The sequence below is a fragment of the Bos mutus genome, chromosome 13 (genome assembly GCF_027580195.1).
Source record: "Bos mutus isolate GX-2022 chromosome 13, NWIPB_WYAK_1.1, whole genome shotgun sequence".
Classification (NCBI taxonomy): Eukaryota; Metazoa; Chordata; class Mammalia; order Artiodactyla; family Bovidae; genus Bos; species Bos mutus.
In genome coordinates this window covers 21,321,323-21,348,663 of record NC_091629.1, presented here as the reverse complement: position 1 = coordinate 21,348,663, position 27,341 = coordinate 21,321,323, and the positions used below count along the sequence as shown (strand labels likewise).

General features: G+C 48.3%; 1 protein-coding gene across 7 annotated transcripts in view; it reads left to right on the top strand.

Moving 5' to 3' along the window:
* Positions 1 to 27,024, top strand: part of EYA2 (EYA transcriptional coactivator and phosphatase 2) — a 266,855-nt gene extending 239,831 nt beyond the window's left edge. For 3 of the 7 annotated variants that reach the window (XM_070381091.1, XM_070381090.1, XM_070381089.1), the window contains 5 exons: positions 5,277 to 5,437; positions 8,045 to 8,159; positions 9,115 to 9,236; positions 11,556 to 11,656; positions 22,264 to 27,024. In XM_070381091.1, the coding sequence (XP_070237192.1) occupies positions 5,277 to 5,437; positions 8,045 to 8,159; positions 9,115 to 9,236; positions 11,556 to 11,656; positions 22,264 to 22,344 (580 nt within the window). In that variant the 3' untranslated portion in view covers positions 22,345 to 27,024. The remainder of the gene's footprint in view (positions 1 to 5,276; positions 5,438 to 8,044; positions 8,160 to 9,114; positions 9,237 to 11,555; positions 11,657 to 22,263) is intronic. The other 4 variants (XM_070381088.1, XM_070381086.1, XM_070381087.1 and 1 more) reach the window with 2 other exon arrangements.
* Positions 27,025 to 27,341: the final 317 nt, after the last annotated feature.

Genomic DNA, 27,341 nt, shown 5'->3' with positions numbered 1-27,341 from the left:
TTGTGGGTCTTTTTTTGCCCTGCTAACTAAAGTAATCCATGCATGGGGGCACGGGTTCAGTCTGTGGTCAGGGAACTAAGATCCCGCAAGAATAAACTAATGCATGCATATTGTAAAAACTGTCGTACACCACTCCTAATCTTGCCTCCCAGAATCACTACCATCAAGAGTTTAGTACACCTTTTTCCAAGGATTGACTGCACTCATTAACATATATATATATATATATATAATCTGATAATAAGATCAACACAGTCAACACTCAAAAATATTTCCTGAATGAATAAATGGTATATTGGTTTTCTAGGAAAATCACTCCAAGGACATGAATTCCAGAAATAAGGTCCCCAACTGCTCAAAATGAGACAGCTTTCTGAAGAATGTGGCTGAGGAATGTTCCAAGCCTGCCCACTATAAAAACAAAACCCTTGTTAATCTGTGCTTATCAAAATGATCACTATTCAGCACCTCTCGGCCCATCAAAAGTATTGTGAGACCAAAACGATGTTTTGCTTGTGGGCCGTTTGTGGTAATTTTGCTTAGCATTGACTTCTGAGGTGTGTCTTCCAACTTACTCCAAAAAAAAGAAATCAAAGTGTCTGTTACTGAGCCCTGCAAGTCTTTTCAAAGCCCAGCTCAATTAGAAGTGATTGGTAGGCATCGCCTGCTTCGCTTTAATTAGCCATTCAGAAAATCCTCTGCAGTCAGGCCTGGCCAGGACCAGGCTCCAGGGCCCGCCAGGACTGCTCAATTTATGGAGTAAATAAATCCCAGATCAAGGCTAATTGTGTCCTTTCCATGAAGTCATCCCTGGGAACCACTCTCCCTTTGAAAGCAATAAGCAACCAGCGTTCCATTTTTATCCTCTCTGCTGTAGTGGCTGGCTTGCATCGAAAGCAGTGCCCCTCTGAACCCTGACTCGAGCTAAGCTGTTGGGTACCAACTCACTTCAAGAATCCACAATCCAAGGGTGTTTTTTGCCCCTAGGAGCCAAATTCCCCATGTGTTCATTCAGGAAATATCTGTTAAGGACCTACTGTGTGCTAGGCATCAAACGCCTCCCCCCCTTTTTTTTTCCCTCAGTTAATAGTAAAAACTGAGACTGCCCTGGTGGACCAATAGTTAAGACTCTCTGCTTCCAAGGCAGGGGTCACAGGTTTGATCCCTGGCCGGGGAGCTAAGATCCCACGTGCCACAAAGGTGGCCAAAAAATAATTAATTAAAAACAAACAAACAGTGAAAAGAAACAGCGGCACCGTCCTTATCTTGCACCGTGCCCTGCTCCAGATGCTTCACATGGCTCACCTCATTGCACCTTCACAGCAGTTAGGGAAAAGTGGCTCTTACCACCCTCGTTTTACACGAGAACAGGAGGTGCAGAGAGGTCAAGTAACTTGCCCAACCTGACACAGCTGGTAAGTGCGGGAGGCAGGATTCATGGACACCCTGCCCTGCCCTCCACCTCTTGGCAGAACATCCAGCCATCTCCCCAGGGTGTCCGCTGAGTTTTAAGTCAGCGTTTTTCAATAAATCCTCTAGCCTTTCTGCACTACCCAGGGAGGGGCTACTGGTGGCTACCCATCCCAGAGCTGACACCTGCCTCTCCCGGAGGCTCTCGGGTTAACCCGCCACCGCTGCTCTGTGTAGCACAGACTCTCCTCTGAGCGGTCCCTGCGATACCAAAGGAGCTTCCCCAGCGGGTCTGATGCGGTGGATACTGGTCCTGGAAGTCGCACGTGCGCGGTACCATCTCCCATGAGTACCCAGGAGGTCGTGCCTGAGCTCTGCTTCTCCAGGGATCCAGAAGAGTTTGAAAAAGAAGAAGAAGCCACTTTTGAAAAGGAGGAATGTTAGGGTGAATGGGTGCTCCAACACCCAAGTTCACCGCCACTCAACCAAGGCCACAGATGGCTCTACAGTCACACAGACGCCCTCTGTGCCTGCCCAGCGGCTCCTCGTTGGAGGCTGCGGTGCTCAGACCACTGGATGGGAAGTGGTCTGAAGCTGTTCTTCCATAGACTCTTAAAAAAAAAAAAAATGGAAAAGAAGTTGATAGAAATTAAGTGAAAAAACAAAATTCTCTAGCAAGATGAGAACCTTGACAGTACAGAGGAAGGAGTATGTGGCAATTTAAAGCGTGGGTTCTTGGGGCATGATTCTCCTTAGTAACATTTGTATTTCAAACCTTATGAACATTCCTCTTATAATTTCTCTTCCTAAGGACATAGTCTTTGTGCTGTAATTTATCAAAATCCACTGACTTTCATAAAAAATACGTATTTTCCCAACATATGTAAAAAAAAAAAAACTATAGTTGAATATCACTCATCAGGCTATTCATATCAGTGGTTTTAAATACTACTCCAAAATGTGAAACTTAAATTTCAGGAAAAAATGTCTTAATATTTTTTATAAAATATTGTGAAATATCCAAAATATTTTCCCTTTACTGTGTCAATTGAAAAGAACTCTTATAAAATTTCCTTTACTTGATAAAACTAATGAGTTAAAATTTTTTTTAAATCCAGAGTAAGAGTCCTTATATACAGCAAGCTATGTAATGATTTCCATTTAACATTAGACATAGTGGTGGTCACTCAGATAAGAAGTAACCTTGTATTTATCCAAACACCCAATAAAGCAAAATTCTCAGGTGGAAAAAGAAAAAGTGTCAGTTCTAGAAAAGAGGAGCCCTGATGGGATAAAGTCACATAGCCCCTTTCTCATCAGGTTAAGAATGTGCTCGAAAAGTGCCCAGCACAGTGAATAATCCTTACTAAATGGCTCTCTGTCCCTTTGATTAGATGTTGTCTGCTCCCTTTTACTAGTTGGGCTTATTTTATTTCTCTTTAGCCCCTGATCACTGCCACCCAAGGGAGGGGCTGAGAAAAAAGTGACAGCAACACCTCTGTGTGACAAACCCACCGGCATCTTTGGTGGGAAAGAGGAAGGATTCCATAATTTCACTTTCCAGTCCTCAGGAGAGATGGTCCCAGCTTGTGCAGGACTTCTGGGGCCAGAATCCATTGCGCCAGACCCGCTGGGGAGGCTCCCTTGCGGTTCAGGAACGGTGGGGAGGAGTCTGTGCTACACAGAGCAGCGGTGGGCGGGTTAACCCGAGAGCGTCTGGGAGATGCAGGTGTCAGCTCTGGGACCAGAGTCATGCAAACAAGTTGTTAGAACAGCCACATTTTATCTCCAGGCAGAAGACATTTTTTAGTAATGTTCTCAAGATCTCAGAAGTTACGATGTTAAATACCATGTTATCAAGCTAGTGGTCGAACAAGCTAATTACACACAATCTGTATTTTTCTTTTTTCTTTTTTTTTTGGTCATGCTACACAGCTTAGGAGATCTTAGTTCGCTGACCAGGGATTGAACCCACACCCTCAACAGTGAAAGCATGGAATCCTAACCACTGAACCACCAGGGAATTCCTCATCTATTTAAATCTGAGTAATTCAGTAAAAAGCAGAGCAGAGACTGTGATTACCCCTATTCGAATCTACCATCTCCAACTCACCACTTGCTGATATTATGACTTACTTGCTTCTAATCTTGTACACACTCACAAATGTCTGTGAAAAATGACCCAGGTGAATGTGTGTGTGTTTATGGCCATATGGGCAAGAATTTGTCTGAAGAACAGCTTGTGTCAGCCCATTGGTATCTCTGGGATTGTCCATCCAGCCTCCTCTGGAGAGAATCCCTGCGTCTGCAGCTGAGCCCTTTCACATTAAGTCACCCTGCTCAGTGTCCTCCTGGGCCGCCTGCCCCAGTGGTGAAATCTGATTTCAAATTTGAGGCATCACGTAAGGCATCTCTGTGGATCCTGCAAGGGTTTTGTTGTCGCCAGTTTGATATTCAGGCTGAGCCCCACGCACAGGAGAGAATGACCCAGCACTTCCCACTTCCAAATTCCCTTTTCTCTGCCGCAGCACTTGTGTTGAACTGGGGATACCTAGGGTACAATTCCCCAGTGTTGTTTCATTCCTAGTGCATCACATCTCCACCCTTAACCCATCACAGATAATCCAGAAACAACAAAATAATAGGAAGAGAAAAACGTCAGCCAGCTGCCCCCGCCGCCATTGAGAGGCCCTGGTACCACGCTGAACTGCTCCCCACACCACACCCAGGCTTTTTCTCTCTGAAGAGACCTTCACTGTGGAAGTTTTTGGTCCACATATTGCCTTGTGACGTCCCATGATTTTGCAGACCTGTACCAGGCTTCCGGTGGAGGGAAAGAAAATGGTGTTCCATGAGACCTGGGGTTTTCCTTCTCACGCTCTAGCTGCTGTAGGTGACAAATCGCCCACAGTTCCCCCTTCTGGTTCCCAGCTGGCACTCCTGTCATTAACTTCCTGTGATGCTCTGACATGTCCCCAGGGCATGCTTCATGCTGACGGAGGGTTCTATCTACAAAGTACCAGCAATCAACTCTGCCTGATTTTTTCTTTTTTTGGCTTCAGCGCTGTGCACAGACTTTCTCCACTTGGGGCAAGCAGGGGCTACTCCTTGCAGAGCGCAGGCTTCTCACTGAGGTGGCTTCTCTTGTTGCGGAGCACAGGCTCTAGACTGCGGGCTCAGTAGTTGTGGCCTGGGGGGCTTAGCTGCTCTATAGCACATGGGATCTTCTGGGACCAGAGACTGAACCTGTGTCCCCCACACTGGCAAGTGGATTCCCAACCACTGGACCACCAGAGAAGTGTGACTCTGCCTAGTTTAAAAGATAAAATTAGCGTGGGGAATGCCTATGGAAAGACACAGAGATGCTCACAGCAGAGGAAGAAAGGGTTAGCCACCAGGCCTTTCGAGGCATGTGAGGCAGGGCAGATTTGGGGATCAAAGTATCAAGAGCTCACTGGTATTTTCTTCTGGACTCTTCTCTCGGGGTGAACCGAGGCCAACCACTTTTTTGGAATTGCCTTTCCAGCTTCAGATTCCAAAGTGGGGGGAGAGAGGCTTTCCTTGGCTTGCACTGCATGCAGGGAACAGAATGACTGCCCCTCAAAAAAAGGAAAAAGAAAACAGAGATGTTCTTTGATACCAGAAGGAAAGAGAATGGATGCCGACTGGGCACGAGCACAGGATGCCACCGTTGTTTGGGAAGTTAATGCAAGCTCTGATCCTGCTTCTCCCAGAACGCAGATACTCAGAGCATCCTCGCACGTTCGGGGACACAGGCAAACATAAGCCCACCCACGAGTCTCCTGGTGAGAAGCTCCCACCTCCCCGCAATAACGCTGTCTCTTCTCCCTCTGCCGTCTCCCCAGCACCTACAACTTCTCCGCCGATGGCTTCCACAGTTCGGCCCCGGGAGCCAACCTGTGCCTGGGCTCCGGCGTGCACGGCGGCGTGGACTGGATGAGGAAGCTGGCCTTCCGCTACCGGCGGGTGAAGGAGATGTACAACACCTACAAGAACAACGTCGGTGGTGAGCGGGCCGGGGAGAGGGCGCTCGGAGGGTCTGCCTGCCTGGGCCCCGGGCGCACCCCCGGACCCAAGGGAATTCATCAAGAATGGATGCTGTCACTCACATCCCACCTGCGCGGCGCCAGGCTCCGAGAGGCCCGCAGACCCTAGCTCACCCGGGGTGGCCCTCATGACGCCCTCTGGGAGAGGGCACTATGATCTCGTCACCCCCACTTTGGGTCTGGGGAAGCTGAGGAAGCGATGACATGTCCTGCCCGTGCATGATCACGCCTCCGGCCCCGCCGTGGTTCTCCACCTCTGGTCCTTGGACCAGCAGCATCAGGGTCACCGGGAGGCTTGTTGGAAATGCATTCTCTGGCCCCCACCTCAAACCTGTCAGATTGGAGCTCTGGGGTGGGCCTGGTCCTCTGTATCTTGACTGGCCCTCCAGGTGATTCTGATGCTTGTTGAAAGCTTGAGGGCCACAGGCTTCAGCCCTCACTACTCAGATTGTGGCCCCTGGAGCAGCCACATGAGCATCACCTGGGAGCTGGTGAGAATTGTAGACACCCAGGCCCCTCCCAAGGCAACTGAGTCAGATCTGTGTCTTTAACAAGATTCCCAGGTGATTCGTGAAAACACTGGTTCGCAAGCTTGGCTCATATTGGAACCCCCTGAGGAATTTCCCCTTCTGCTTTTCTTGGCCTGGCTGCCGCTTGGCTTCGGGACTTACTGAGTTCCCTGCGCAATTCTACTGTGCGGCCAAGTCGTGAAAGCCACCAGCTTCAGTGGCAGGAGAGCATTGGTTTATCACACTGAACAAGAAACCTGGAAGGGGCTGGAGGCAGGGTGGGTTCACCAATGACCAGGCCCTTGATCAATATTTCTGGAATTCTCTAGGCCTTTGATTCTTAACAGGTGAGGCTGCTTCTTCCCCGGGAGGTACATGGGGATGTTTTTGATTATCACGACGTCTCTAACCAGCTACTGGCCGGTAAAGGGAATTAGATTTGAGTAGGCGGATAATAGAATCTGCCGTCTACACCTTGACCCCATTCCTGGAAAGAGTCGAGTCCCGGGAAGAATTCAGGGTCTCCAACTGGACAGAATCCACTTCTAGTCCTAGCGCTGCAACTTTCTAACTCCCTGAGCCTTAGTTTCTTAAGTCTGTGAAATGGGGATAAAAATAATTCTGCTTCCCTGGTGACTGAAAGGTTTGTTGTTAATGCATACAAAAGGCAGGACTGTGCCTGGAATGCAGCAGGCACTCAGTAAACAGTAGCATTTATCACTGGTTCCTTTCAGTTTCGCTGTCTTTTAGATTCTTCTCTGTTTGCTTTCTGCGGGTAGAGCATCAGTCCTTCAGGACAGATTTTCTGCCTTGTCTGAGGCTGCAGTCCTGGCAACAGCGAATGTTTATTGAGCATTTCCTCCATGCGAGGCTCTGTTATGAAGGCTTTTTTGTCTAATAGCTTTTTTGCTCTTCACAACACCTCTGTAACAACTTTCTTTTAAATAATTTTTCTATTATTTCTTTTGGCCTGTGCTGGGTCTTCGTTGCTGCACGGGCTTTTTCTCTAGTTGCAGAGAGCAGGGGGCAGCTCTCGCGTTGTGATGCAGGGGCTTCTCACGGCAGTGGCTTCTGTTGCAGAGCACCGGCTCTAGGGCGTGTGGGCTTCAGTAGCTGCGGCTCCCAGCCTCTCGAGCACAGGCTCAGTAGTTGGTGGCGCATGGGCTTAGTTGCCTCGTGGCATGTGGAATCTTCCCAAATCAGGGATCGAACCTTTGTCTCCCACACTGGTAGGCGGATTCTTCACCACTGAGCCACCAGGGAAGCCAGGTATCAGTTTTTATCACGCATGTTGTACCAAGGTGGAAACTGCGGTCAGAGAGTCTCACAGCCCAGGCGGCAGAGCCAGTCCTGGGCCGGTGACTTCTCCACCTCTGCCCACACTTCACGGCCTCTCACACCCAAGCCTGTCAGCTGCAGGAAGGAAGCAGAGAGCTTTGTGGTCAGCCCTGCCTGCTCACCCATCTCTGCACACAGATGGAGGGAAGCAGGTGTGCTTGGAGTAGGGGTGACAGGGACCGAGTCAGCCAACAGAGGCCCTCGGGTCCTCATCCAAGTTAAGCCCCAGGAAATGCTCAGGGCTTCTGTCGGGCTGTTCTGCTTTCCAGTCAGCTCAGGGGAAATTATCTGATGTATCAACAGGCAAGGAGCTGGCGGCTGGCAGAACACCGGTACGCAGCCCCTTCCTGCTGCCCCGCCCTCAGCTATTTCTGCATCACAGAACCAGCCCAGTGGGGGCTGCAGCCGCCAACCCAGGAGTCACTGTAGACAGCAGCATCCTAAAGGTTTCAGTAAGTGTGTCTGGAAAAGAGCAAGATACAGGATGTAAAGAGAAAATGCTTAATAAGTCAGCATCTGGGAGGCAGTGAATGATCAATCCATCCATCCATTGAGCCTATCAGTCAATCTCAAAATAAAATTTAGGTCACTGGACTGAAGTTGTCCTTGGGTGTCACCTGACTTGAAACCTCAAAGTACAGTAGCTAGACTCCCTTTCTGTCACCCTACTTCCCCAGACCTCTAAAATGATAACTGTATGTTTTTTTGCTTTGTCCACAGGCTTGATAGGAGCTCCCAAAAGAGAGACCTGGCTACAGCTCAGAGCCGAGCTGGAAGCTCTGACTGACCTCTGGCTGACCCACTCTCTGAAGGCACTAAACCTCATCAATTCCCGGTAGGTGGGAGCCCCCATTTCTCTTTGTGTGCTGAACTTTCTCCCATTCAAGGCTGGTGGCCCCTTCACGTCCACACTGGGACAATCGAACTCTCCAAATTCTCCCTGGCACACTTTCCAGACATTTGATAAAGCTGGGATGTACCAGGCACCATGGACACCTTGTCCCATAGATGAGCAGATAGCTGCAGAGACTCAGTCAGGGCCAGCAGAGCTAAAGACTTTGGTCCGTAGGTCTGTCTTCTCCCGTCCACTCTTGCCCACAATACCGTGCAGCCACAACATCGCCTGGTGAAAACCATTTTATAGAATGCCCCAGTTTATCTGGTGGGCCCTTAGTGAGGTCAGGGGAGTCCAGTTTCATTCTAGGCCTCCTAATAAATTGCCTCTTACTCTTAAAAAAAAAAAAATCACCTGCAGCAGAGAACAACTTACTCTGTACCAACATCAGAATTCTTGTGACCCAACATATGAATGGTTACAAAATGGCAGCCCGTGAGCTGAATCCACTCTACTGATGCATTTTGTCTGATACACACTTGGCCCCAAAGACAGGGAAGGTTAATCCAGAACCGAAAGGTTTTGAGGATGTCAGGTGTCAGAACTCGCACGTGCTTTCCAGTCCTTATGCCAGGCCTCACGTCTCCCTGCTCTCCCACACTTGTTCTGTACCGCTCAGGTACGTTTCCAGCAGGTCCCTGCAGCTATTTTAGTGACCCTTGCAATAAACATTTGCTTTGTAAATAGAAGTATTATACTTGTATTCAATTGTAATGCGTCAGGAGGCTTAAAAGAGAGGAATGGTGGGAGGATCCTGGAGCTCCATCCACCCTCACCTGAAGATGACTTGGCCAGAGCCTCCAAACCGCACCAGAATTCCCACCAACTCCAGGCTCAGCTACTAAACTCCTTGTGCTATCCTGGAGTTCTGACCCACAGTCTTCTTTGTCCTCAGGCCCAATTGTGTCAACGTGCTGGTCACCACCACTCAACTAATTCCTGCCCTGGCCAAAGTCCTGCTGTACGGATTGGGTTCTGTGTTTCCTATTGAGAACATCTACAGTGCAACCAAGACAGGTAGGGGAACCTGCACCTACAGGGGGAGCATAAGGTCGACTTTGCCTGCCGGGATGAGAGGTTTAATGACACCAGGGAAGTTACAGAATTTGTCCGAGGCATGACCAAATTCCCCAAACCACCCTCATAACCTCTGCTTCTAGAGAAATTGCTTAGTTTTGCAGTTTTCCAAAGTGTATTAGTAAGATATGCACAAAGCTGCTATTAACAAATACCCGCAAATACAAGGGTTTAATTACATTAGTGCGTGTGTGTGTGTGCTAAGTCGCTTCAGTCATGTCTGACTCTTTGCAACCCTGTGGACCACAGCCGACCAGGCTTTTCTGTCCATGGGATTCTCCAGGCAAGAATACTGGAGTGGGTTGCCATGCCCTCCTCTAGGGGATCTTCCTGACCCAGGGATCGAACCCTCATCTCTTTTGTCTCCTGCATTGGCAGGCAGGTTCTTTACCTCTAGCCCCACCTTTGGGAAGACCCTAATTACATTAGGGCCAAAGCTAAGTTCTCTCAGAGGTCAAACAGACCAAAGGCGAGTGATCCAGGCTGATGGGGTGATTCTGTTCATACTCATCCAGGAAGCAAGGTTCTCCCCATTTTTCCCATCATCATCCCTTCTAATTTTATTCTCATGTATATGGTCAAATCAGAATCTGCCATATTGTTATTCTAGCTTATGGGAAGGGAGAAAAGAGGAAGGGGTGATACACCGCCAGTATTGTAAAAATAACACTGGGGGCGGGGTTTACTTCTACTCATCTATTGGCCTAGCTTAGTCACGTGGCCACAACTAGTTGCCAGGGAATCTGGGAAATGTAGTCCATAGCTAAATGACCATAGCTAAGTCCATGGGGTCGCTAAGAGTCGGACACGACTGAGCGACTTCACTTTCACTTTTCACTTTCATGCATTGGAGAAGGAAATGGCAACCTACTCCAGTATTCTTGCCTGGAGAATCCCAGGGACGAGGAAGCCTGTTGGGCTGCCGTCTATGGGGTCGCACAGAGTCGGACACGACTGAAGCGACTTAGCAGCAGTAGCAGCAGCAAGCCCGGGTAAAACTTGGGAAATTCTATTACTAAGGAAGAATAGGAAAACATTTCCCACCCCAGGATGGTACATGAGGTGGTTTTATTTTAGGTAGTACATTGAATAACCCAACTTTGAACCACACAGAAGACTGTTGATTTTTTAATGCTCTTTCAAGAAGTGTCTCAATTTAGTGTTATCCTGTTTCAACAACTCTTTCATATTTGCTGATCTCCCTTATTAACAGATAAAACACCTTAGGCTCAGAGCTTTCATCAAATAAGAGAATTCAGTAACTAAAAATGAACAGCAGCATTTGTCATCAGGACAAGTAATATTGGTTTTTCTGGGGTAGGGGTAGAGGGACACTGTGTCTTGATTAGTGTGTGTGTGTGTGTGTGTGTGTATCACCTAAAAATGTATAATAATACAAAATCTAGTTAAGATGTTTTTGATGAGATATTTTTACCTGTGTTTTGTTTTGGAGAAAAAATCAATTTATAATATATACTTTGGAAGCATTTCCTTAGAGCAGAGCCTTTACTAAAGTTCTAGACCAGAGATGGCACTGGATATCCTTCAGTGCTCAGGGTGGCAAAGAAATTAGCCAGCCCAAAACGTCAGGAGCACCGAGGCTGAGAAATGCTGATATAGGTGAAGCGCTCAGCAGGCGCCAGCATAGAGTCACAGCTGTCACGATTAGAACGCTTCTCGTTATGATGGTAGTTCCTAAACTTGCCGACGAGGTCAGGTCGAGCTAAGATCTGAATTCAGTGTGCCAGGATTGATGTTGCTGCCTGGCCACCTGGGACGAAGGAAAACATGAAAAGATGATCATCTACACGAAGCAAGAGAAAAACAAACCAGGGAATCACATGAGGGCCACCCTGGCACCAGGCTGCCCATCTTCGGACACGTGAAGCCCGATACTTCTGCTTCCTAACCCTGGGACCCTGGGCAGATCACCTCACCTCTCGGGGCTTCACGTCTAATCTGTAAAACGGGTCCATCGCTCTTACACCGGACAGCTGCACAGACACCAGAGCGTGTTTCAAACCCCTGTTCTGCCTTTCTGCTGGGTCCCCGTGGACCAGCCTCTTAACCACTCTGGGCCTCTGTCTTGTTGTCCTGTCGCCTGGGGACAGGGACACCTCCAGGTTTGCTCAAGGATGAAATGATTCATCCCAGGTCCTTAGGAAGACGGCTGCACAAAGTAAGCTCTTAACTAGTGGTGATTATTCACCGCAGCCCCAGGTCCTCACCGAGCATCTCCCTTTCCTTCCATGCATGCAGGGAAGGAGAGCTGCTTCGAGAGGATAATGCAGAGGTTTGGCAGAAAGGCCGTCTACATCGTGATCGGCGATGGAGTGGAAGAGGAGCAGGGAGCCAAAAAGGTACTTCCTCCACGCAGCTCTCAGGCTGCTTCCCCCTCCTCTGTTGAGCCTGTCTCCTTTCCAGGCTCTTTGGTCACTGGTCCACTCCCACTCAGAAATCGCAGAAGCATCCTGAGTCATTTCCTTCTGCAAATCCCCCCTCCGTGCCTTTGGCTGCCACCCCTGGTAGCCTTGCATTGTTTCTGGGACAACTGCTCAGGAGCCCAGAGACCCTCCGTCAGGGCAGGCTGGTGGGGGAGCTGGTGCACGTGTGTGTTTTATTTAATACTCACTGATCATATGTTCCAGGAACCCTTCCCAGTTAATAAAGACAGCATTAAGCTAATAAAAAAGAAAATCCTGCTTTTGTGATCTCAGGCCCATGAGGAGACAGGCAGGGGGGTTCTGGTGGCCGTAGCTCTGTTCTTGGAAAAGAAACAGCTGCTAAAGTCTGGGGTCTGGACCTGTCGACAGCATCCCAGAGAGCCTGCCGCCCCCCCCACCCAGAGGCCTGGGAAGTGGATTGTTAATGTCACAGAGCTTAATTTGGGGGATCTGAATTCCCCCTTCCTGTCTCAGAAACAGATTCTAAGGAAATGCAAAAATGTTTAGGGTCTCAGTGGATGAAACCCACAAGAAGATGGAAGGTCCTGAGACGGGCTTGGGAGAGGGGAAGCTTAGAAGGCTTTGCATATACTGGTCCAGCCTCCTGGAAGGTTCCTCCCTTTCCCTTCCTTGCTCCTCCCCTTACTCTTCCTGATTCATCCTTTTCCCGCCTCAGCCTCCCTCCAGAGGAGGATTTCCCTCCCAGCTCCCACTCCGACCTTCCAGCTCAGTGAAGCCTGCCCGCACTTCCCTCCCCCAGCTCTCCATATTCCTCCTCCAAGGCCGTATCCCCTCTTGTCATGAAAGAGTTACCTTTGTGACTCGTGGCTGCATCACCGACCCTCCACCTGGAGTGCAAGCTCCGTTAGCTGAGCACCTACTGTGTGTGGCCTCTCTTGCAGGCGCTGTGCCTGGGCAGTGAGCAGAACACACGGACCGTCTCACCCCTCACTCAGCTCACAGCCTGGGGACAAGCAGTCAGCACCTAAGTGTAACAAGCGTGTCAGATGACCACCAGAGCTTGGGAGAAAAGTAAAGTGGGGAGTGGAAAACAAAGGCGGCGCTGGGGGGGGCAGGCTAGGAGTGTATGTGGTGATCAAGGCCGGCCTGGCTGCGAGGTGACAGCCGAGCAGAGGTGGGAGGAGAGGAAGTAAGCCAAGTGAGCATCCGTTAGTTCAGTCGCTCACTTGTGTCCGACTCTTTGCATGGACTGCAGCATGCCAGGCTTCCCTGTCCATCACCAGCTCCCGGAGTTCACTCAAACTCATGTCCATTGAGTCAGTGACACCATCCAACCACCTCTTCCTCTGTCATCCCCTTCGCCTCCTCCTTCAATCTTTCCCAGCATCAGGGTCTTTTCTAATGAGTCCATTCTTTGCATCAGGTGGCCAAAGTGTTGGAGTGTCAGCTTCAGCATCAGTCCTCCCAATGAATATTCAGGACTGATCTCCTTTAGGATGGACTGGTTGGATCTCCTTGCAGTTCAAGGGACTCTCAAGAGTCTTCTCCAACACCACAGTTCAAAAGTAACTTTTCCCTCTGATGAAGTGAGCATCAGAGGGAGGGAATTTTGGGAGAGGAACCAAGGAGTTCAAAGGTCCGAAGGCTGGAGCTTCCTGCAGAGAGGTGGGGTGGCCTCAGGGATGCACCAAGCAAAGGGCACGGAGGGTCAGGGAGGTGCAGTCGTGGAGGTGCCTTGGGCCTTCAGAGGGACTTCAGCTTTTACTCTGAGTACTTCTTTTTAAAGCAGATTTCTTTAACTTTAAAAATGAACTGATTTTGAGGGACTTCTTTACCTGGCTGTCCTTACCACTGGCCCTCCAGTGGCCAAGACTCCACACTCCCAATGCAGGGACATAGGTTTGATCCCTGGTCAGGGAAGTGAGATCCCACACACCACATGGCATGGCTTACATTCAATTTAGAGGAGAAAATATTAATCATAGCTATCGGGGTGACCATGAAAAAAGCTGAGCACCGAAGAATTGATGCTTTTGAAATGTGGTGTTGGAGAAGACTCTTGAGAGTCCCTTGGGCTGCAAGGAGAACCAGTCAGTCCATCCTAAAGGAGATCAGTCCTGAATATTCATTGGGAGGACTGATGTTGAAGCTGAAACTCCAATACTTTGGCCACCTGATGTGAAGAGCTGACTCATTTGAAAAGACCCTGATGCTGGGAAAGATTGAAGGCAGGAGAAGGGGACGACAGAGGATGAGATGGTTGGATGGCATCACCGACTTAATGTATATGTGTTGAAGCAAGTTCCGGGAGCTGGTGATGGACAGGGAAGCCTGGCATGCTGCAGTCCATAGGGTCACAAAGAGTCGGACACAACTGAGCAAGTGAGCTAACTGATATGGATGCTACACCAGGATATGACCAAAACAGTGGTGTGAACCTCATGAATTATCACATGAATCCAGGACCGGTGTGCCAGGTCAAGAGCTGGTCTCTGGTGAACCTACCTGAAGCCCACTTCTGGGGTGGGAGGGGGAGTCTAGAGCCCCTTTTCCAAGTTCAGATCTAACTGAGAACTTCTGCCCAAGCATGTGACAGCGATCAAAATAAACTTTAACTCTGATAGAAGCAGACTGAGAACCTGCTTAGGCCTCTGGCTGTGGGCACCTCCCTACCCGCCCTCTGGTTCTCACCTGGAGAATGACAAGGAAGTCCATGGAGCAGTCACTGCTGTTTACTTGCCTTCTCACGTCAAAGGGCATTTCTTAGGACAGTGTAGCAGATGTTTTCAAACGTCTTCAAATGAGTCAGCTCTTCGCATCAAGTGGCCAAAGTATTGGAGTTTCGGCTTCAGCGTCAGTCCTTCCAATGAATATTCAGGACTGATCTCGATGGACTGGTTGGATCTCCTTGCAGTTCAAGGGACTCTCAAGAGTCTTCTCTAACACTGCAGTTGCATCAATTCTTCGGCGCTCAGGTTTCCTTATAGTCCAACTCTCACATCTATACATGACTACTGGGAAAACCATAGCCTTGACTAGATGGACCTTTGTTGGCAAAGTAATGTCTCTGCCTTTTAATATGCTGTCTAGTTTGGTCATAACTTTCCTTCGAAGGAGTAAGCATCTCATTTGAAGAGACCCTGATGTTGGAAAAGATTGAAGGCGGAAGGAGGGGATGACAGAGGATGAGATGGTTGGATGGCATCACCGACTCAATGGACATGAGTTTGAGTAGATTCCGGGAGTTGGTGATTGACAGGGAGGCCTGGTGTGCTGCAGTCCATGGGGTCACAAAGAGTCGGACTGAGCGACTGAACTGACTGAGCAAATGTTTTGAAATGATTATTTACTATCCTGAAATGAAATACTAATGGATAATAAAAGCCCCTTAAAACCATAATGGCCTGCCCCAGGAAAATTTTAAAAGAAAAAAAAAACCATAGCGTCCTGGAGATCAACATCCAGTGATAGAGAGAGAGATAAGGGCGGGGCCTCCCTGGTGGTCCGGGGGTTAAGACTTCGCCTTCCAGTGCTGGGGGCGCAGATTCTATCCACAGGGGGCTAAGATCCCACATGTCTCAAGACCAAAACGTAAAGCAGCAGCATCTGGTAACAGATTCAATAAAGAGTTTAAAAATGGTCTACATCAAAAAAAATTTTTTTTAATGAAATAAGGGAAGGTCATTTGTACTCAAGGGTTCCTCAGGTGGCGATAGTGGTAAAGAATCCACCTGCTAATGCAGGAGACGTGAGAGACACAAGGTCGATCCCTGGGTCAGGAAGGTCCCCTGGAGGAGGGCACGGCAACCCACTCCAGTATTCTTGCCTGGAGAATCCCATGCACAGAGGAGCCTGGCGGGCTACGGTCTATAGGGTCGCAAAGAGTTGGACACGACTGAGCACACACACGTATTTATACTCACAATAACATGTGCTCCAGTAGGTAAATGTTTGAGCACAGAGCCTTGCACCCAGAAGTGCTGTCACTGAGGATGCAGCCCAGCAAATGCAGGAGGACACGCATGTGCAGTCTCAGCCACTCACAAAGCCATCGAGCTGCTGCGGCCGTCACGTGATTGCTCCAAACTGCAGAGCAACCCGTGGTTAGGCTCGGAGTAAAACAAAATATAGGCTTCCCCAGTTCACACAGTAATTGCAGCCCTGGAAAACGTTTATTAAAAGCATGTGAAAGATACTCTATTTATGTGGCAAAGTGGAGTTAAGGGTCTCCATTCAGGTTATTATGAATGGGTTTATACTTAAATATCTGGCAGAACATTTGAAAATCATTCAAGTCTAAGGTGTGTGGGATGAAGCAGGCACCTGCCCCACGTGTAGTGCCCCCCAATCATGACAACAGTCAAAACTCACACAGTCACTCCTAGGGGGCAGGCTGCTGCTTTGAGAACTGTTAGTCTAGGGTCACCCTCCCTTAGAGAGCCAGGAGGAGGGGGAGCTGACAGAGATGCCTCTTGATAAACTAAAGGAGTCCTTTTTTTTTTTTTTTTGAGATCTTAGTTCTCCAAGCAGGGATCGAACCCATGCCCTGTGCAGTGGAAGCGCAGAGTCTTAACCACTGGACCTCCAGGGAAGTCCTGGAGGTGCCTCTTTCAACTCTGTGTCCCTGGCACCTCCCTCGCCTCACCCTACAGCCACCTGGCTCTCACAGAAACAGGTGGCTAGGGGAGCGTATTTTGCCCTAAATCCCAGCTCTGCCATTGTTGGCTGTGTGGCCTTCAGCCAGTGGCAACCCTCTCTGAGCTGCCTTTTTAATCCATCACACCTGCAGAGAACAAACACCAGGGGGGCCAGCAGAGGAACCGTGCAGAGTTAGCCCTCAGTAGCCCAAAGCTACTACTCAATAGCCCAAAGTTACTACTCCCTGGGGCTGCGGGAGAAAGCTAAAGCCATCTTCAGAAATTCAGAGGAGGGTCTCTCTTCAGGGGAGCCAGAAGAGAAAGGAAACAGGAGTCCGAATTTGCACATAACAAAGAGGGAAGATGAATTGAGCAAAGAATCTAATTAAAAATAAGCAAAGAAGAGGGGGTTTCCCTGGTGGGTCAGTGGTAAAGAATCCACCTGCCAATGCAGGAGATACAGATTCGATCCCTGGTCCGGGAGGATCCCACATGCCACAGAGCAACTGAGCCCATGCATCAAAACTGCTGAGCCTGTGTTCTAGCACAGGAGCCTTACCTACTGAGTCCACTTGCCCTGAGACCGTGGTTGACAATAGAAGCCACTGCAATGAGAAGCCTGAACACCACACCTGAAGAGTAGCCCCTGCCCCTTCAGCTAGAGAAAAGCCCTCATGGCAATGAAGACCCAACGCAGCCAAAGATAAATACATTTTTTAAAATAAGGCAAAGAAGTTTATCAAAGAAAACAGGAGAAGTCTGATTAAAAAAAAAAAGTAAACTGATATAAAAAAAAGCCAAATGTCATCACAATAAATGGGAATGAAGCACAATTTCAAAGTCAGTGATTTTCTGACAGTTTTTTTTTTTTTTAAGCTGGCTGAATGTGAAAGATTCCTAATATAGAGAACAGTTGAAAAATACAGAAAAAGTGTTCATATGTATACTAACAATGAAAGCCAGTACAGCTGTATTAATATCAAAGAAATGGATTTTAAGGTGAAAGTCATTACTAAAAAATTAGAAATATAGAAGTATTCATTTGAGCTAAACTTCAGTTCAGTTCAATTCAGTCGCTCAGTCGTGTCTGACTCTTTGCGACCCCATGAACCACAGCACGCAAGGCCTCCCTGTCCATCACCAACTCCCGGAGTTCACCCAAACTCACGTCCATTGAGTCGGTGATGCCATCCAGCCATCTCATCCTCTGTCGTCCCCTTCTCCTCCTGCCCCCAATCCCTCCCAGCATCAGGGTCTTTTCCAATGAGTCAACTCTTCGCATGAGGAGGCCAAAGTATTGGAGTTTCAGCTTTAGCATCAGTCCTTCCAATGAACACCCAGGACTGATCTCCTTTAGGATGGACTGGTTGGACTTCATTGCAGTCCAAGGGACTCTCAAGAGTCCTCTCCAACACCACAGTTCAAAAGCATCAATTCTTCAGCGCTCAGCTTTCTTCACAGTCCAACTCTCACATCCATACAACTTGCAGGTATCTAATAAAATAGCTTGAACTTCCCTGGTGGCTCAGAGGGTAAAGCGTCCGCCTGCAATGTGGGAGACCAGGGTTCAAATCCCAGAAGGAAATGGCAAGCCACTCCAGTACTCTTGCCTGGAAAATTCCACGGACGGAGGAGCCTGCTAAGCTAACGTCCATGGGACTGCACAGAGTCACACACGACTGAGCAACTTCACAATAAAATAGCTTAAATAAGAAAAAAAACAAAATCTGCCCACATAACAAAAACTCACCCCAGTGTCTTGTTTGGGCAAAGTCCACAGGAGCAAGTGTCACTGAATCCAGGCCGAGGGAGTGGGTAAGGTAGTCCCCAGCAGGGCCAGGTTTTGTTCAGCGGAGTTTGCGACGCCAGAGATGCCGGCTGGCAGCTTCAAGAGCGGAAAGCCGACTCTTTCTCCCGTTAGCTGCCCAAAGGGCGGGGCCAGCACCAGGGGCCCAGGCCCCTTCCGTCTCGTTGCTCTGCCAGTCCTAGTACTGCTCTTACCACACAGACCGCTTCTCTCCCCTCCACGTCTGCATTGCCCCCACCAGGAAAATCAAGGCGAGGGCGGAGGGGAGGACTTCCCGGCCCTTTAAGAGCACAGAAGATACAGGTCGACATCACGGCTGCTCAAATCCTATTGGACGGATTTTTGAGTCAGAAAGTCACACCTTGCCACAAAGCGAGCTGGAAGATGTAGCCTTGATTCTCAGCCACTCCTGCCTAGCAAGGAAAGAAACGAAGAAAAGGAAGAAAACAAGGAAGGAACATTTTCTGAGAGAGAAGGAGAGAATGGAGGTAGGGAGCCAGCCAGCAGTCTCCATCACAGCCGGCAGGTGGCGGGGCTGTAACTCATCCCAGCCTTCAGTTCAGTTCAGTTGCTCAGTCGTGTCTGACTCTTTGCGACCCCATGGACTGCAACATGCCAGGCCTCCCTGTCCATCACCAACTCCCGGAGTGTACTCAAACTCATGTCCATTGAGTCGGTGATGCCATCCAACCATCTCATCCTCTGTCATCCCCTTCCCCTCCTGCCTTCAATCTTTCCCAGCCTCAGGGAAAGAGTCGGTTCTTTCCAATGAGTCAGTTCTTCGTATCAGTTGGACAAAACACTGGAGTTTCAGCTTCAGCATCAGTCCTTCCAATGAATATTCAGACTGATCTCCTTTAGGATGGACTGGTTAGATCTTCTTGCAGTCCAAGGGACTCTCAAGAGTCTTCTCCAACACCACAGTTCAAAACCATCAATTCTTCAGTGCTCAGCTTTCTTTATAGTCCAACTCTCACATCCATACATGACCACTGGAAAAACCATAGCTTTGACTAGACAGACCTTTGTTGGTAATGTCTCTGCTTTTTAATATGCTGTCCAGGTTGGTTACCCACTACTCTTTATTACTGATGTCATCATTTTATTTAATCCTCCAAGCCCCTCCCCCCACAAAGTGGGTACCACCCCACTTCATTTTATAGAGGACCTGTTTGAGACTCAGAGAGGTTAATTAACTTACTTAAGTTCACACAGCTGGTCATGTAAACTGCTACGTGTTTTGTGCCAAACTCCTGGTAGGAAGGAGGCGGACTTAGGAGTTTCAAACACCGTCGTTCCGCACCCCCGAGCTGGTCAGAAGAGAGTGGAGTCCACCAAAGAAGACTAGGGCACACCACCCCCATACGCCAAGCTCCCCTGAAAATGCCCACCAGTGTCTGAAGCAGCAGCCCCAGCATGTTAATGAGCAGCTCTGTGCGCCAGCAGCTCTCCTGGCCTGATGGATGGGCCTCATTAGCCCAGGCCGCCGGACACCTGAGCAGCGTGAAATACGGCGACAGGACGGGGGCTTCGGCTGTCTCAGCTGACAGTGTTGTTAATATCTCCATTTTAGCGGGTCATTTGTCTCCACCTCTCCACAAGTGATAAATCCACCCAGGCTCTGCAGCCACCAGGCCTGGGAGGGAGGCTGCTGAGACAATCTCTTCCCCTTTGCTCATTTCCTCCCAGAAAAATAAATTACATTGTTTAAGGAGGGAGTGGATTGGTCAGGCAGCCACCAACATCCATCTTTGCAGAGAATGAAAGGCTCAGCCAGGCTGAGGGGAGGGGCGGGGGGCTGAAAGGCATTAAAGAGATGGCATCTGTTGCCCACGATGGATCATTTTTTGCTTCCTTTGGGCAAAAGAGAAAAAGATGTGTCCATTGAGAACTTAGCTTTGAAAAACTCTTCTTCCCTTTTCTTCTCCCTCCCTTCCTTTTTTCTTTCATTCCACGAATATTAAGTGCCCACTGTGGGCCAAGAGGCATGCTAGGCAGCAGTGAACATGACCTTCCAAGCTCAGACCCTCCTCGGGGCCTTTGCACTTGCTGTGTCTTCAGCCTTGACTACCTCCCCCCGACATTTGCATGGCCTCTGCCTTCGCATTCTCTGGGGCCTACTTAAATGTCACCCCTCCGGAGACACCTGCCCTGACCCAGCTATCAAAAGTGCAGACCCCCCAGAGGCAGGAAAGGGTTTATTGTGCTCCTGGAACCAAAAGGACACTTGTATAATTTCTACTCTGTGGGCAAAAAACCTCACAGGGCAGTACACCCACCACGGAACTGGGGCATTCACATATGTTCATCAGGCACCCCCTGTTCATTCAGTAAATAACTGAAGGTCAGTGACCATCTTGAGGAGGCTCAGTATCTTTTAGCTGTAATGAAGACTTAAACACTTCCTCACCTAACAAGATTAGAAGTAGGTGTACCCTAGGTTGTTGCAGTGGGTCCAAAAACTCACCAAGTATCCCTTTCCATCATTTTGCTCTACCTTTCTAATCATCTTTGGCTTTTTCATTTCTGCTATGTTGCCTCATGATCTCAAAACAGCTGCCACAGCTCCCGACATCACATACTAACATGCCAGCATTCAAATGAAAAGGGAATGTAAGGAGAAAAGAGTTCTCAGGTAGTTATCTCTAACCCTGAGGAAAATCTTTCCCAGATGCCCCCAGCCAACTTCCTCATTGGCTTCAGTGGCTCACAAGTCAAGTGGGATACAGGACAGATCCCTGACAAACAGGGTTGGGGTTGTCATAGCTGACTTATGTAATCATAATTCACCCCTTACTTACGTCTCTGGCACAGTGCTGCCAAATTCAGGGTTCTGGAAGTAGAAAGGAGGAGCACAGCTATTGGACAGGCATCAGCTTTAGTTCATCTGGTGATGAACACGCAGTCAAGTTTTTTCTCTGGAGTCAGACAGAATCTCTGTGTGCCCCAGTCTCCTCATTTGTAAAACAAGATAGACATGGTATACAGCAAGTATTATCCCCATTTTTCAGACAAGCAGCGGAGTAAATCACTTACGGTCACCCAGCTAATGACGGCAGAACAGAGCTCTGACAAGGACAGTCTTAAACATTTAACCTTCACACTATGGAAGTGTTTCATAGATTTCTCCTTTCACATGAGTGATTTCTTTCCGTAGTCAACATAGCACTTCTTTTACACCAATTACTTCTACTGTATCTGCATGCTGCCTGTCCTGTTATCTACTTCACGTTTCCCTTTCAGTCAGCGCGCTTATGTTTAAAATGAAAAACCTCATTGCGTGACAGTAACAGAGAGCAAGCATCGCCTGCTGTAAAGAAAAGATAAAAACAGTCTCTGGGACCAGCCCTGTCTGTTCACATGGAAATTAGTGAGTGTCAGGGAGGGGTTGAAGACACTGTAGCATCTGGCCAAGACTTTCTGTCTGGAATATCATGATTGAGAACACATTTTTAAGACAGAATCGCTTTCCTGCTGTGTGATTGATGCCATGTCTGTGCACCGCTTCCCTGGTGGCTCAGACGGTAAAGAATCCGCCTGCAGTATAGGAAACTCGGGTTTGATCCCTGGGTCATGAAGATCCCCTGGAAAAGGGAATGGCAACCCACTCCAGTATTCTTACCTGGAGAATTCCATGGACAGAGGAGCCTGACAGGCTATAGTTCGTGAAGTCACAGAGTCAGACACAACTGAGCGACCATCACTTTCAGCACATCAAGACCACAGTGGTCCCAATGGAGGGGAAAGGAGCCAGTCAGTCCACATGTCAGACAGTACAGGATAAGGCATCAGAACAGGCGCAGAAGGGGACTCCCCTGGTAGTCCAGGGATTAAAACGCCACACTCCCAGTACAGGGGACACAGGTTCCATCGCTGTTGGGGAACAAAGATTTCCCCAGGACACTGGGCAAAGCCAAAAAATAAATAAATAACAGGCTCCAAAGAAATAGAAAGGATGACCAGACCGGTGGGTACTGATCACATCGGTGGGTGGTGGGGTCCACCATGATGTGTTGACTTGGTGACTTCTGAGGCTCTCGCCACAGGCATGGGATCCAGCGGGGCTGCAGGAGGTGCCAGCAGAGCCGTAACCATGAGTCTGCGGTTCTGTGTTCCAGCACAACATGCCTTTCTGGAGGGTATCCTGCCACGCAGACCTGGAGGCGCTGAGGCACGCCCTGGAGCTGGAGTATTTATAGCAGCACCCGCGGCCTCGCCACCTGCCGTCAGAGATGCAGCCCACCAGCCCAGGCCCCTGGCTTTCCCCGCCGCCCCCGCCAGATGCTGGACACCGGGCAGGGTCCCTGCAGCCAGGAGGTGTCCAGTGACCATCTCAGAAGCTGTCCTTTCAGTCCCATCGTGGGTCCTGAGAAACAGAGCACCCAGCAGTGGCTTTGGAATATTTAACTTTGGGGAAGAGGGCTGGCTCAGAGTCCAGACTTTTCTGCAAGACTCACAGAACAAAAGCAAGGAATTGCTGATTCGGGGGAGGGCTGGTGATGAGAAGGGAACAGGCTTTTTTTTTTTCCCCACTTTAATTTATGGACTAATCTCATTACTCCGCTATTATGCTCTTGTACCTGTGTTGATGGTTTTCTTAGCTGTTGTTTTTTTTGTTTTCTCAGCTGGCAATGTTTGGTGGTGCACAGTTCTAATCGAAGCCTCTCTGCTCCGAGTTGTGGTTTGGGGGGACTAGTGAAGGAGACGATTCGGGGCTGTGGGGAAGACTGGCTTATTTTGTGTTTAAGAACCTAACCTGACATCATGCGGACAGTGCGCGTGCCTTACGCTGCCATCTTGTTTTCTGGGAAGAGGGGACCCTGGGGAGGAGGTGGTATTTTGCGACGGAAAGAGGCATTAAATAAAACCACGTTTACATTTTGAAGTGGGGTAGGGTGTCACTACTTGATGACCACCTTTGCGGCTTCTGAATATGTTGGTCTTTTCCTCTTTCACTGCAGAAGTATAAAATCCAACTCAAATTGGCTTAAGCCAAAAAACAAAGCATCTCCAGGAACTTTAGTCCATATATGTCTTCAGGCATAGCTGGATCCTATAGTGGAGATGGGGAAACGACCTGATGATGGAGTCTCAGAGCTAGAATCTGATACACAGAAAGCCATCACCGACAGTGAGATAGGCGCGGAGCTCCCTGGGGGCAGGTGCCGTTTGTTTCACGTTTCCCCCCAAACCAAGCATGGGTCCTGGTGGTTGAGTGACTTTCTCCTGGGTGGTTTTACTTCTCAGGCAGGCTCTTCCCTGTTGTGGCAAAAATGGCTCCAAGAATCTTTCAGCAAAACCACACCAGTAGAAAGAGCTGCTTCTGCCTTGAGGTTCCAACAAGAGCCCCAGGATTGTGTCTCATTGGCCAAACCTGAGTCATGAGCTACCCATGGAGCTGGATTTAGGGTTCAATCTCTCATGAGCAGAAAGTTGGAGAGAGCTGGTTCCCCAGAGGAGGAATCAGTGAGCTACTGCTAAAAGAATTTGGGGGGTGCTATGGAGAAGGCAATGGCAACCCACTCCAGTACTCTTGCCTGGAAAGTCCCATAGACGGAGGAGCCTGATAGGCTGCAGTCCATGGGGTCTCGAGCAGTCAGACATGACTGAGTGACTTCACTTTCACTTTTCATTCACTTTCACTTTTCACTTCCATGCATTGGAGAAGGAAGTGGCAACCCACTCCAGTGTTCTTGCCTGGAGAATCCCAGGGACAGGGGAGCCTGGTGAGCTGCCATCTTATGGGGTCGCACAGAGTCAGACACGACTGAAGCGACTTAACAGCAGCAGCAGCATGGAAGTAGAACTAATCTCCATGCCAATGGTAGGAGTTTGTTTTCCAGGGGATGAACCGAGGATTCGGTGTAGGAAACAGGAAGGGACATCAGAGGAGTTCCAAGGACATCTTGAGCTCTGATGCTGCCCACAGAGTTCCCAGCAGAGCCTGGATCCATTTGATTGGATGCAAGCCTAAGTATAAGCTCCTCCTTCTATTCATGTTGGTGAAATCCAGGGTCTTCAATTGACTGGCATCCATGTCAGCGGAGATGGGAAAACGACCTGATGATTGGAGTCGCAGAGCTAGAATCTGATACATAGGAAGCCATTACCAACAGTGAGTAGACTCCTCGCTAGGCGCTGAGCTCCCTGGGGGCAGGTGCTGTTTGTTTCATTTCTGTTTCCCCCAAAATCAAGCATGGAATGATATTCTTGGAATCAATCCACAGAATGGATGCTAACACAAATTGGAATCCCATTATAGATGAGGTTCCTATGAAAAACCGACACAGCATATTAAAAAGCAGAGACATTACTTTGCCACCAAAGGTCCACCTAATCAAAGCTGTGGTTTTCCCAGTGGTCATGTATGGATGTGAGAGTTGGACCATAAAGAAAGCTGAGCGCCAAAGAATTGATGCCTTTGAAGTGTGATGTTGGAGAAGACTCTTGAGAGTCCCATGGACTGCAACTAGTCCATCCTAAAGGTATCAGTCCTGAGTGTTCATTGGAAGGACTGATGGTGAAGCTGAAACTCTAATACTTTGGCCACCTGATGCAAAGAACTGACTCATTGGAAAAGAGCCTGATGCTGGGAAAGATAGAAGGTAGGAGGAGACGGGGATGACAGAGATGAGATGGTTGGATGGCATCACTGACTCAATGGACATGAGTTTGAGCAAGCTCCGGGAGTTGGTGATGGACAGGGAAGCCTGGCATGCTGCAGTCCATGGGGTTGCAAAGAGTCGGATACAACTGAGCGACTGAACTGAACTATAGACGAGGTAGAAAGAAGGATGGAAGTATAATTGAAATCATAGTAAGGTAATTGGCTGGGTGAATGGAATATTTGTAAAAATGGATGAATAGATGTTTAAATAGTTGGGTGGGTAGGTGGCTGGTTATGTGATTGGAGAATGGATGAACAAATGGGTGGATAACACTTGGGATGACTAGATAGATGGTTATATAGACTATGAGTGGTTGGATGATTGGATAGATACCTGAATTGATGACCAAATGGTGAGATGGTGAGGTGGATGGGTGGATGCTTGTCTGGATGAATGAACGGTTGCACGGTGAGATGGAAAGATGGATGGAGGGTTAAGTAGGTGAATGAGTGGCTAAATGTATGGATGGGTATTTGAATGAGTAATTGGATAGAATGACTAATGGTTAATGGGTGACTGATAGTAATACTGTGATAGTTGGATACCTGATTGCAAGAATGGTATAATGGTTAGATGGACAGGTGGTTAAATGGAGGTAGAGAATCCCCAGAGTTAGCTGCTGAAAATATGGGTCAACCTCACTGTAATCTGCCAACGTAGGTTTCTTTCAATAAGTGGAGGAGTTGTACTGGATGAATTGACTTCTGGCTGGAGAAGAGAGAGAGACTGGAGCAGAGCCACCCAGGGAACCAGTGATGTGAACACTCCTGAATCCGCCCTGTTTTCCCCTTGACACCCTGGCTACTTAGGTACCCACTTGTAATCACGTGCTATCCACCTTTCCCTTGCAGCCACCATCACAACCTGCTGTCAGATAGAGAACAGAGTTGTGGTTGCCAAGGGTGGAGGGGAGAGGGACGGGCTGGGAATCTGGGGTTGGTAGATGCAAACTACTACATTTAGAGTGGATAAACAACAAGATCCTAATGTACAGCACAGGGGGCAATATTCAGTATCCTGCAATAAACCATAATGGAAACGAATGTGTATATGTGTATAACTGAGGCACTTTGCTGATTTGCAGAGATTGGCACAGCACTGTAAATCAACTATACTTCAGTATTTGAAAAAAATAAAGTAGTCCTACCTCCAAATACTAAAAGAAGAAAAAAACTGCTGTCAAGAAAAATTCTGTTTAGAGTTTAACAACGAGTAAATTTACTTATAAAAAATAAATTTTATTTTAAAAGACTTCCGTTAGCGGCACGAATAGTAGACTCAGCTGTCCACACAGAAAGAGGTTTGGGGTGAAACAGACCTGTCCCTTAATCCTGAAATTAAGGGGACACTGCCTAGGTGGTCAACTACTTCTCTGTTGTGATGACTGACTGCCGAAGGCTGGTGCTGACGGGCCACAGTCGGAAAGTGTTTCCTTCTGAATTCTAGATGACTCGGAGCTCTCAGTGGGTAAAGACAGTATCTCTCTCATTCTGTAAGAGATGGCAATTAATGAATGCTGGATGATGGATGGATGGATGGATGGTGGATGATAGGCAGATGGATGGACGATGGACGGATGGATGGATGGTGGGCAGATGGATGGATAAATGGATGGACGGATGGATGGGTAGCTAAGATTCAGTAGTCCCAGGCTGCTTGCCTTCACTGTTTATCCAAAAGTATCTTGCAGCCCTCTGGGACACTCTTAGAAGTAGAGTAACTGGACTGTGCAGTAGTCCCAAACAAAAGCCCTTGGCCTGGAAGTCTGAGCATAACACCAGCACTTCCTGGCCAGCTCAGCAGAAGGACAGAGAATCAAAGAAGTCTTCAGGTCAGCCTCCAGGGCTGAAGGTATTTGTTTCACAAGGGATTTAGAAATCAGAGAGCTAACATGGGGATTTTTCAGTTGCAAAGGCATAAATACCATCAAAGTGGCTTTTTTAAAAAAAGATGTCTTTGGCCTGCTTGACTGAAAAGTTCAGGAATGTGTGATCTCAGACCCCATCACCACCCCAAATGCAGAATTCAACAAGTGTCTTTAAACTCTTTTAAATTCAGCCTCTCTGTCTCTACCCCTGGACTCTTGTTTCCTCTAACTTGGCTTCATTCGTGGACAGTAATTCACACGCTTGGGGTAAAAGATGCGGCAGGAGTGATTCAACAAAGATTTCTATTGATTGAGCCTTGGTTAATTCTTAGAAGGATAATTGCTTAGGAAAGATAGGTTAAATTTATTATGTGAGATTAAAGTGTCCTGATGGTTGAAATATTTCGAGTTCGTTCTTCCTTAGTTATTTGCAGCCAAAAGCATCTCAACATATACAGCACGTAATAAATAGTAGTAGTAGCAGTATTATATCACATGGGCTCAGATGTCTACTCAGAAAATCAGTCATTCGAGTGGAGTGGACATTTTTCCATCAGATATTAATCGAGTATCTACAATGCATTGGCAGTGTCCCAGGTACAACAGACACATATTTGAATAAGACATTGTGCTTGCAAAAACAAATTGAGAAATTTGACCA